At 37.2% G+C, this 13,013-nt stretch overlaps 1 protein-coding gene across 1 annotated transcript; it reads left to right on the top strand.

Annotated features, from left to right (window-relative positions):
* Window positions 1-10,391: 10,391 nt before the first annotated feature.
* On the top strand, window positions 10,392-12,612 carry LOC121748669 (inactive LRR receptor-like serine/threonine-protein kinase BIR2). Its single transcript, XM_042143151.1, has one exon. It carries the CDS (start codon window positions 10,524-10,526, stop codon window positions 12,375-12,377), a length of 1,854 nt encoding a protein of 617 aa, XP_041999085.1. The 5' UTR covers window positions 10,392-10,523; the 3' UTR covers window positions 12,378-12,612.
* The last annotated feature ends 401 nt before the right edge of the window (window positions 12,613-13,013 follow it).

The following is a 13,013-nucleotide window of genomic DNA, read 5'->3' as shown; positions in this document are numbered from 1 at the left end:
TGACTTTGTATACGATAGTATTTCTTATAATCTAAAATAGATGTTACAATTTTCATTTTTGATTCTATTATAAAAGATGTCACGTTTTATTTATTTTTTTTCCACATTAATATATAAAAGTATATGTTCTCTCTACTTCATACACAAAATAACATCTTTTAAAATTTCATATGATCGTCCAAGTGTAACATTTGTTATAGGACAAAGATAATAGAGCTTTTAGTCAAGTGCTTATCTAACATCTTTAAGCTAATATAAACAATATTGTTCTAAAATTGGCTGCACTTAGTTTGGTGACAAGTGGTTAGAATATTCCACCCTTTCTATAAGAGCATCCATAGTGGTGCGGATGTCCCGGCGGACATCTCCGCGGACATCCCAAAAACACCTTATGTCACGTTAATGATTTCTCACTGCACTGCCACGTCATAAAGACTTCCCACTGCACAGTGGCGGACATCCCCAAGGACATCCCGACGGACTTCCCACAATAATACAAATTCACCAAATTAAACAATTTACGGAATAAAAATTTCGCCACGATTACGGAATAAAATTTTCATTAAATAAAAAAAAGGTACATTTCAACAAAAAAAACTAAAAAAGTACACTTCAATAAATACAAAGTGGTGCGAATGAAATGAAGTTCAACGAGCCGTATTTATAGAATTTTCTAAAAAAATATATAAAATAATCGTGACGTCCGTGGGGTCAACGCAATGGCGGACGTCCGCAAGGACGTCGCGACGGACGTCCCGGGAACGCCGCGAAACTCCGGTGTCCGCAGCGGACGTCCGTATCCGCATCACCGCTGCGCAATGGCGGACGTCTCGCGCGGAACTCGCCGGACGTCCGCCAGGACGGACGCCATTGTGGATGCTCTAAAATCATTCAACACGTTTTTATTCCCACATAATGTGGCTCAGAAAAATAAATTATTTATTTATTTAAAAAAATTATGTGACATAAATATTAGAAGAATTGTTGATACCAAGAAAGTAGTACGATTTTCATGGATTTTAATAGCATAGCATAAGCGCCTTATTCTGATTTAATTGTCTTTCGAATCATATATGGAGTATAAAACTATTTTAAACAGCTTTAATTAATGATTGTGAATAAAAATTCAAGATATGGAAAGTATTATAATTATTAATGCAAAATGAATATGAGTCAGATATTCTTACAAATTTCGTTATTATTCAGTTTTGGCAACTCAATATTTTGAATTTCATTTTATGTAAGTCAAACCCAAAGCTGAGTTTGATGGAAAATTGTTTGATTGTACACTCTTAATTTGAATTGCTGTTGTAAGTTGTAACATTAAGATGATTGTAAACTATTTTTTCTATGTCATAATAAATTTCACATTTTCTTTTTTAGTTTATCCCATAAAAAATATCATTTAAAAAAAATTATTTCTCATATTAATAAAATTATACTATTTTCTATTAATAAAAATATATTATTTTCTATCTCCACCTAACACATAAAACAATACTCATTTCCTATAATTTTGTATTTTTTTTCCAAGTATGTCATCTATTATGGGACGGGGTGAGTACTAATTTAATTTATTCTTGTAAGTTGTAAAAACAAAATATATACTACTTCATACGAAACCTTTAATTATTTATTTTTTTGGATCCTAACACTACTACGGCTTTTCGGCCCAATGAAAGAGTTCTCATGGTCTTAAACTACAGCAAAAGAATGAAATTGATATAAGTACAGTAATTAAAGGACATTAGTCTTAAAACCTCTAAGTCCCAACTAAACTGAGTCAAATACCACAACTAAATTGAGTTGATTTTTTAAAAAAATATCTCTCTTATTTCACTCACCTATTTTATATTATTTTTATTTAATCCATTTAGCACAATTTCTTATTCTCCAAGTTTAAAAAGTTTTACCTCAATTTAGTTGGGACTAAGAAAGTACTATAAATTTGGTGGAAATTTCTGTAAATTTTGAAATTAGTTTAAGAAATCATAAATTTTAAAAGCCAGGCAATTTTTTCAACCGAACCCAAATATTTTTTTGGACAGATTCCGATCTTGTGTGACAAGCCGATAAATATACATTGCTGTAACTAAATTTTACACTAAACGACGTCAATTCAACACAATTTCATTCATTGGATTGGAATCCAATCAAAATTAGCTATGGTCCAAAATTTTCAAACTTCCATTTTGAAGAACACCAGTTCCAGATTCTTTAATCATGAGTATTACTCCTTCGTCCAGCTTAAAGCGAAACATTTTTTATGGCATCCGAATTTTTTTTGTTTTGTAAGTTTAGTGGACAGAGAATAAACTAGAAATGGTGATGTTTGTATTTTATGAAATGTGTCACTTGAAACTAGACATCACATAAAGGAAAATGAGTGACTATGATTATAACAAATGGAGTATTTGTCACTCTTCTTCTTCTTTTTCTTTCATATTTTGGTCAAGATTTAAGTTTTGGGCGTTTTATTAGAGCAGCAATGATTCTAGTAGTGAAGATTTGACCAATAGTAAGTGGTCGAGGGTGGTTTGTGTTGGAAAGAGAGATATTAACGTTGGAGTCATATTAGAGTAGCAAAGCCTAGCATTGATGATGATTAGTTCCAAAATATTATTGTTCCAAGATGTATGTATAACTACTAAGGTGTTGGGTACTCCAAATAATTCAATTCAATTCAATTCAATTCAATTCAATGCAATTCGATTTGATATCTTTAGTTGTATTCACTAGCTCAACACCTTCCACAGAAACTCTAATAGAGATTATATCCAATCCAGTTACTCAATACAAAACAGCAACAAACGTTGATGAGTTCTATGTTGAACAACCCAAATAAATCCTCAACTCACGAGATGTTGAAATAAGATTCAACAGCAGCCACTGCCGTATCAGCGTCGCACCACCGTCACCATCCACTGACCCCTCAGCCAAGGCGGTCACCTCCAGAGCAGCCACAACATCACGTCCAACCGCCGTTGCTGCTGTCATCACCGGAAAGAACTAAAGGCCGCTGCTGCAGACGACATCAGCCGCTATAATCGAGTTCAATTCCGGCTGGCAGCCGGTGGGAAACAAGGAGAGAGCTGGACGGGAAAGAAAATGAATTGGTGACGGTCAAGGGTTTGGGGTTTGCCCCCAAATCCTTGTATTTCTACTTTATTACAAAAACAACCCCATAACTTTGGATGCAATCCCCATATATTTCAGAATTTGCAAATTGGCCTCAATGGTCAGTTGGTCACACTTATACTCGAAATAGGCATGATGTTAAGGCAAAGTGTCATATTGCACCCTCAATAATATGTAGAAATAGTTTTTCAGTATTAGAAGATAATTCTGAAATTTCTACCGCCTGTCAAGTTAGAAAAAACGAATATAAGAGACGAAAGAGGGTGGATTTTTTATGGTGGGGCAACCGATACTAAGTCATTTGATAGATCAGACTTTTGGGAGTTGACTAAATCAAAAAAAGTCTATATTGAAACTGCTGGTGGGGATCTAGTCTCAGTTGAAGGAGTGGGTACTATTCAGATATCTCCAACGTTGAAAATCTCTAATTGCCTCTACGTCCCGACCCTGTCACAAAAATTGATGTCCGTTAGTCACGTAACACGAGAACTCAACTACACTCTTCTAATGCAGCCTAAATTTTATTTTCTACAGGATATGCGGACGGGGACAATCATTGGGCGTGGCACTTAATACCATGGGTTATATTATGTGGATGAGATAGCTTAAACTGGTAGGAGAATGCTGGTTCACGGAACTTCGGATGAGGCATGGTTATGGCATAGACGGTTAGGGCATCCGTCTTCAAGTTATTTAAATATTTTATTTCCAAATCTCATTAAAAACTCTGTTTTTCATTGTGAGACATGTGTTTTAGCCAAGAGTCACAAACAAACTTTTAAACCTAGTAATGCTAGAGTTGATTCCGTTTTTTCATTAATTCATTCTGTTGTGTGGGTCCAACCCCAGTTAGTGGGGGTAATGGTTTTCGATATTTTGTTCTATTTATTGATGATTGTACTCGCATGACGTGGGTCTACTTTCTTATGAACAAATCCGATGTTTTTTCCAAATTTTTTGACTTTTATACCGTGATTCTTACACAATTCCAAACCAAAATTAGAGTTCTTAGGTCCGATAATGGGCTTAAATATGTCAACACGAAACTGAAATATTTTTGTATTGAAAAAGGGCTTGTCCATCAAACATCTTGTGCTTATACTCCAAAACAAAATGGGGTAGCTGAGAGAAAAAATCGTTTTATCCTAGAAATAACTAGAGCCCTCATCCTTGATTCCAAAGTTCCAAATCATTTCTGGCCTGAAGCCGTTGCCACATCAGTTTACCTCCTCAATCGTCTCCCTACCAAATCCCCTGACTTGAAAAATCCCCTCCAAATGTTATCCACCATGTCTAAAGACCCCCCCCCACTCTTTCGTTGCACCAACGTATATTCGGATGTTCAATTTTTGTCCATATCTCGAAACATGAGCTTACAAAACGATCACCATGTGCTGTCAAATGTGTTTTCATTGGGTATGGAATTAGTCATATAGATGTTACGACCCATCAAAACGCCAAGTCATCACCACAATGAACTGCACCTTTGTAGAAACCGAGTTCTTTTATAAAACCCAACTTACCAGTCAGGGGGAGAGGAGAATAAATGAAAAAATAACTAATGACTCGATAAGTTGGATGCCTATGTCAAACCCTACTCCTCTTGATGATCCAACAGAGCCAGATAATACTGTCGCCGAGCATGTCTTAAATACAACTCAATCAGTGGAACTAGGTGACACCCCAGCTCTACCCCATCCGATATCTGAGGTAAACAATCTTGTTGAGAACTCTGTTACTATTGTCACTGACAATGTTATCGCAGAAAGAGTAAGGGAGATCATTGATGAAGACTCTGGACAATACATTTTGCCACATCGGAGTACTCGGGGAGTTCCACCCAAACGATACTCCCCGAAGAGAATAGGAAACAGACGATCAAGATATCTAGTGGGTAGTGTGGCAAAAGCAAACTTGTCAAATTGGCAAGAGCTTTTGAGGCAGCTCTGTATGGAGAAGAAGAAATCCCACAAACAGTGAAAGAAGCCTTGAAAATCAAACACTGGATATAAGCGATGATGGTTGAATTAAAAGCTTTGGAGAGGAACAAGACATGGAAGAAGTATCGGCTGCCGAGAGGGAAACGAACTGTAGGATACAGATGGGTCTTTACTATCAAACGAAGACATGACAGAACCATTGAGAGGTACAAGGCTCGCTCAGTAGCCAAAAGGTACACTCAGACCTATGGAGTGGATTACTCGTAAACATTTTCACTAGTGGCAAAAATGAACATTGTTCGAGTATTACTCTCCATTGCGGCAAACAAAGACTGGCCCTTACACCAGTTCGATGAGACAAATGCATTCTTGCATGGCGAACTCAAGAAGGAGTGTACATGGAAGCTCCACCAGGTTTCAAAGAGGACTTTGAAGATGGAGAAGTCTGTCAATTGAAGAAAACCTTGTATGGGCTAAAACAGTCACCAAGAGCTTGGTTTGAGAGATTTATAGAAGCCATGAAGAAGTACGACTATCAGCAGAGTAATACATATCACACTCTATTCCTGAAGAAGAGATGAGATAAAATCACGTGCCTAATAATCTATGTCGATGATATGATCATCACAGGAGACGATTTTGAAGAGATGGAGCAACTTAAGAAGAATTTGGCAAAAGAATTCGAAATGAAGGATTTGGGAGCACTTAAGTATTTTCTGGGAGTTGAAGTCCAAAGATCGAAGGAAGGGATCTTTATCAATTAGAAAAAATACATTTAGGATCTTCTAGCAGAATCCAGCATGATGGAATGTAAGCCAGCAGACACGCCAATTATAGTCTACCATGGTCTCCAAATAACAGAAGGAGCCCAACTTGCCGACCGAGAGAGGTATCAAAGATTAGTAGGCAAATTAATCTACTTGTCACACACTAGACCAGATATTGCATATGCAGTAAGTCTGGTAAGTCAGTTTATGCACCGACCCCAAAGCGACCACCTTGAAGCAGCATTAAGAATTGCCTGATACCTCAAAGGAACCTTTGATCATGGAATTATGTTCAAGAAGAAAGAACATTTAGAGATTCATGGTTATACAAATGCCGACTAGGCTAGAAATCCAAAATGGATAGAAAATCCACTTCTAGGTATTTTACATTTGTCGGAGGAAATTTAGTAACTTGGATGAGCAAGAAACATAAGGTCGTAGCATTATCAAGTGCAGAGGCAGAATTCAGAGGGATCAGAAATGGTTTAACGGAAATATTATGGCTTAGAAGATTGATGAAAGAAATCGATTTTTTATCACAAAAAACATGTTAAATGTTTTGTGATAATAAAGCTGCGATCAACATTGCAGAAAATCCAGTCCAACATGATCGAACAAAACACGTTGAAGTATACAGATACTTCATCAAAGAGAAAATTGAGGAAGGAAGTATTGAGGAAGTATACAGACACTTACAGATATCCTGACAAAGGCAATAGGAGTAAAGAATTTCTCAGAAGTGCTTGACAAGTTAAGTATCGAGAATCCTATTACTTAACTTGAGGGGGGTGTAGGTGTTGGAAAGAGAGATATTACCGTTGGAGTCATATTAGAGTACCAAAGCCTAGCATTGATGATGTTTAGTTCCAAAATATTATTGTTCCAAGATGTATCTATGGCTTGAGTCCCCAACTCCTCCTATAAATACTAAGGTGTTAGGTACTCCAAATAATTCAATTCAATAGAATTCGATTTGATATATTTAGTTCTATACGATTTAACAGTTTGAAGTATGACACGTGAAATTATAAGTGAAATGTAGATGTCAATTGGTTGGGTGAGATGTTTTCGATAGTGGTGACCTTCGTATTTGGTAATGTGAGAAGCATCGGGAGCAGGACTGTCAATTTGGATATCCAAACCTGAAATCGGTATCTTTTGCTACCCGATACCCGAACCCCGAACCTCGATAAGCTTTCGGTTACTTGGATATCCGATTCGGTCATCCAATCCAAAAAATCGAGTATCCAAATACCTGAATATTAAAAAATAATTGAAACATCCTTTCCAATTTACAGTTTTCCATCTTGTTCTAAATCACACAATATCCATAATAAATCACTAGCAAGTAATCATTGCTACATAAGCTTATACTATAGTTTAAAATTAAAATCATAATTATGCTAAAAATGTTTCAACCATTCAAGTAATCTGCTAGGAGTACTTATCAAATATAAATGATTTAATCAAACGACACAAATAGTAGTATATCAATAATTTTTGATCGGTTGCTCTATTTGTTAACCATCAATCTCGACTTTTTATTGTGGATATTACTTTCGAGAATAAAAAATTTTCATTCTCAACTGCAAAATCTTCTACACTAAAAGAGAAAAATATTGGTTTTTAAAACTCCAATCAACCTTGCTTCAAAAAACTCTATATATAACGTTCATAAGCAATAAACAGGGAGTAATGAATTATAGAACTTGCTATGCAAAATTCAAGTAATATTTGACAAACAAGCAAAAAGCACTGAGCCAGAAGATGAATATCGGGTCTGAGAGAAAGACTTTCACAACAGCCAAACACCTTTGAATGGGCTGAAAAATGAAGTTTTTCAACACAATCAAACAAGGCAATAAAATACTAGTATGTTGTAGGAGTATATAAACGAATGAAGCATAAATTCATCAATAAAGTAGTACTCCCCAGATCGAACTCCTTTTTATATAACTCATCAGGATTTCATTTCTGCATTTTTTCAGTTCACAACCAAATGTGCACATTTTTTTGTACGATGTAGATTGTAGACTATGATCGAACTCCTTTTCATTTCTATAACTCATTAGGATTTCAATCAGCTCAATCTTTCAATTCACAAACCAAATTGTGTATATTTTATTTGACATGACTTTGTGATTTTTATATACAGAAAAAATAATGTAGTAACAAATTTGAGATAGCTTAACAAAAAATATTTATGAGAAAGTTAATAAAAATATAGTTACGTGTAAATACCCAAATTATGCCTAAAATTTTGGTCATAAGAATATCTCCAAGAGAAATGGTCAATGTTGAGGAAAAGTTTTATAATTACCATATTTATCTTCTTTTTATGAAAAACCATTTTCCAAGGAGAAGGTTATTTGAACATGTATAATACATTTTCACATTTTAAAGAGTCTCCATAAATGATGAGGTAAAATTTTATAACCACCATATTTACATTCTTTTCATGAAAAATTATTATCTAACGGACAAGGTATTATATACATATAATAACGGATTCTAAATTGTAACCAAGCGTTGCCCATTGGTTCTATACCCGATTCATAACTAGAAAGTTTCTCCGGCGCTTTCCTAATCGGGGCTAAAATCCCAGAAATAAAAAATGCTAAAATAGGAATAAGAATTGATATTATTAGAAATGCCCAAAAAATATCATTTTCGTAAAGCAAAAACATAGGTGCACTCCTATAAACATGGAAAATATACCGGATTGGTTGAGTCGAATTGAAGTTGGAAGGTTGCATTAATGAAAAAAATCTCTGGGGATATACTGCTACAAAAAGATTGAACACATGGGAGGATCCAAACGAAATTTATGTTTTGGAGTGTATTTTGTACTACTTTTTTATTTTACAATATAAATTACTTTTTTTTATATTTTTTTTCTTTGAAATTTATTATTTTTTTAAAAGGGTATATTTCTCTTTTTCGAAAAGAGAAACAAATCCTATATTTTTTATATAACTTTTCTCCTTGAAAATATTGTAAACAACTCTATTTTCTTGAAAATAAAGAAATTTTAATGGTTTGGAAACCGGATAGGACCAATATTTATTGAACAATAACTCATCATTTAGGGTCCACTGCAAAATTCAAAAGTGCCGTTACAAATTCTCAACAATAGTTTTCTAATGGTATGATTAGGGGTGGAGAATTATACCGAAATATCGAAATATTGGACTTACCGTACCAAAAAAATACCGAAAATCCTGATTTTTCGGTATATCGTAGTTTTCGGTACGGTATGATACCGTACCGAAAAATTCGGTACGGTAATGGTATTAGATTTCAGATACCGTTGTATACAGTGATATACCGGTATACCGATTGATTATTACATATATAAACATATATATAGGGGTGATGTATTCATTTTCACTTGTTATCTATTGGATCTTGTGATCTAACGTTTAGATTAATATTACATGTCATCTAATAAAGTAAATTATTAGTCTAATAATGTAACTTAACTAATAATGTAATATTTTAGTAAAATAATATAGCATTTTAGTGTAATAATAATGTAACTTGACTAATAATGTTGCATTTTAGTCTATTATGTACCTTACCTCAACCTTTCAATCCAATGATCTAAGGGTTGTGATCTATTTGATGCTTAACATTAAGGAGGTAGTAAGATCTTAACGTTCCCTATATATATATTTATGTTATATTTATACTAAAATTTATGAACAAGATTTGATTGTGGTGAAGTTTAATTGTTTTGGACTTTTTGAAGTAGTTGAACACTGGAATTGTTTTTTTGAATATTTTGGGTATAATATATTTTATTCCGGTATAACAGTATGTTGTACCGCATTTCGGTATACAGCAAAAGTACGGTATACCGAAAACACGGTATAGTAACGGTATCAAAAACTATCTTACCGAATTTCCGGTACACGGAAAAATTCGGTACGGTATCAGTATGATGTTTTGAAGTAGTTGAACACTGGAATTGTTTTTTTGAATATTTTGGGTATAATATATTTTATTCCGGTATAACAGTATGTTGTACCGCATTTCGGTATACAGCAAAAGTACGGTATACCGAAAACACGGTATAGTAACGGTATCAAAAACTATCTTACCGAATTTCCGGTACACGGAAAAATTCGGTACGGTATCAGTATGATGTTTTGTCATACCGAAATTTTCAGTACGATAACCATCCCCATGAAACATGAATCAAACAAGAGAATTTTGTAACAACAACTTCAATACTATTATTTTACAACTCCGTGACAACATTATTTTATAATCAATTTTGATGACCAAAATCCAGTACTTAAAAGGTCACATTATAACAATTCTTTCGAATTGCATACGCGACTCCATAAATTTAGTTCCTACGTATATTAATCAACAAAATTGAGTTATTCGCAATTTCGAAAAATTAAAAGTGGACGTATTTATTTTGGAAACTAGTTTGATGTATTATGGTGTGATTAGTTTAAACGAATGATCAGATTAACCAGACTTGGTGGATTCGATTTTAATGATATCATATCAATTATCACAGCCAACTCCAACTCACACAGACACACAGTCAAACTCCACAATACTGATTAATTAAACTAATCCCCACTTTAATCACTTTCAAGTTTCATCATTTTCCATTAAACTATCCCTCGAAACCAACCCCACCGGCGACACGCACATCGATATGCTTCTCCGTTATTATCCCCACCCACCACCGCCGCCGCCGCTGCCCAATCCAGCAATGAACCGCCGTTTCCCCCTCCTTTGCCTGCTGCTACTCTTCTCCTTTTCCGCCGCCGAGGATGACGTCAGGTGCCTGCGCGAGGTGAGGAGCTCGTTGACCGATCCCAGCGATAAGCTGAACTCGTGGAACTTCGCCAACAGCTCCGTAGGTTTCATCTGCCGATTCGTCGGTGTCTCGTGCTGGAATGACCGTGAGAACCGCCTAATCAGCCTCGAGCTCCGCGATTTCGCCCTCGCCGGAGCCATCCCTGCTTCCCTGCAGTTTTGTGAGAGTCTTCAAACACTCGATCTATCTGGAAACTCCATCTCCGGTCCGATCCCCCCGGAAATATGCAGATGGCTGCCGTATCTCACCACTCTCGACCTCTCGCGAAATGCTTTGACCGGTCAAATCCCGGAGGATCTCGCCAATTGCTCCTATTTGAACACTCTGATTTTGGATGACAACAAGCTATCGGGGAGTATTCCGTACAAATTCTCGAATCTGCAGAGATTGAAGAAGTTCTCCGTCGCGAATAACGATCTCTCAGGGAGACTTCCGTCGTTTATTTCTGGATTGGAGCTCAATTTCGGCGGCAATAGCGGCCTCTGCGGCGGTCCGGCGGGGAAATGCGGTGGCCTGAGTAAGAAGAGCTTGGCGATTATCATTGCCGCGGGCGTTTTCGGCGCGGCTGCTTCGCTGCTACTAGGATTTGGCCTGTGGTGGTGGTATTTCACTGGATCGGGGAAGATGCGAAAGAGAGGCTACGGAATCGGAGGGAGAGACGACGCCAGTGGCAGTAATTGGTCTGAGAGATTGAGAGCTCATAAGCTCACACAGGTGATGCTGTTCCAGAAGCCCTTGGTGAAGGTGAAGCTGGCGGATTTGTTGACCTCAACGAACAATTTCAGCGCGGAGAATGTCGTCATGTCGAGCAGGACCGGGACAACGTATAAAGCCGTGTTGCCGGATGGATCAGCGCTGGCGATCAAGCGGCTGAGTTCGTGTAAAATTCCGGAGAAGCAATTTAGGATGGAGATGAATAGACTGGGGCAGTTGAGGCACCCTAATTTGGTGCCATTGTTGGGATTCTGCTTGGTGGAGGAGGAGAAGCTCTTGGTTTACAAGCATTTATCGAATGGGACTCTTGGTTCCACCTTGACCGGTAGCCCCAGCGGCTTGGATTGGTCGACTAGGTTTAGGATCGCATTGGGGGCTGCAAGAGGGCTCGCTTGGCTTCACCATGGTTGCCACCCTCCAATCTTGCACCAAAATATTAGCTCCAATGTGGTTCTCCTTGATGAGGATTTCGACCCTAGGATCATGGACTTCGGTCTGGCTAGGCTCATGGTTCCTTCGGAGTCTAACGAGTCTAGCTTTGCCTATGGGGATTTGGGTGAGGTTGGATATGTTGCTCCAGAGTACTCAACCACGCCGGTTGCTTCTCTGAAAGGGGACGTGTATAGCTTTGGGGTCGTGCTTCTGGAGCTCACAACGGGTCTAAAGCCTCTTGATGTTAGCGCTGCTGACGAGCTGTTTAAGGGCAATCTGGTGGACTGGGTTAGCCACCTCTATGGCACAGGCCGGATGAAAGACTGCATCGACACACAGCTGCGTGGGAAGGGCAACGACGAGGACATTGTCAAGTTCTTGAAAATTGCTTGTAGTTGCGTGGTGGCTCGGCCCAAAGACCGGTGGTCAATGTACCAGGTTTATGAATCGCTCAAGGGGATGGCCGAGGAGCGAGGCTTCTCAGAGCAGTACGACGAGTTTCCGCTGTTGTTTGGGAAACAAGAGGCTGCGAGTCCGATTTGAGAAGGAATCATTGGACAGGGATATTTCTGTTGTATGGTGGTGAGTTCTAAGCAAAGAAAACTGTGTGATGGACTGCGACATTTTCTGTAGAATAGCTCGCTTGCTGAATATGTAGTTGAGAAGCGCTGTGTTTGTTTGAGATTTGTTGTATGAAAAGCTATTTCCTACTGTTCTAAACATTGGTTTCAAGAGTTGAATCGAAGCTCTTCCCTTTCGGGAAGTCTAACTTGTTTCATCAAGTGTTTTGCGTGTACAAGTGCGTTCTCTATAGTTGGTAAAATATTTTCTCTTCAATTTACAGGATATGATTTTGAATTATTAGTGAATTCCATTCACCATAAATTGGTAAGTCAGTTAAATGTCTTCTCTTCCACTATTATAAGTCGAGAGTTTGAGTTATTACGACCACAAAACTCAATGAGAAGCTAGATTATATATGTTGCCTTCAACTAATCAACTGTGTAGTTGTTTTTTTCTTGTTTTTGGTGATGCTCCAATTTTCAAAGAATCATATCAATTAGCTCGAGATAGATAAGACTATGTTTCATTTAGTTGTGGACCAGAGGATTACATCTATTCCTAAAAAATTGTATGATAACCCTTCTGTCGTCATAACCTCAAAGCTGATTAATCTCA

The sequence above is a fragment of the Salvia splendens genome, chromosome 9 (assembly GCF_004379255.2).
Source record: "Salvia splendens isolate huo1 chromosome 9, SspV2, whole genome shotgun sequence".
NCBI lineage: Eukaryota > Viridiplantae > Streptophyta > Magnoliopsida > Lamiales > Lamiaceae > Salvia > Salvia splendens.
This window is presented reverse-complemented; position numbering and strand designations above follow the sequence as displayed.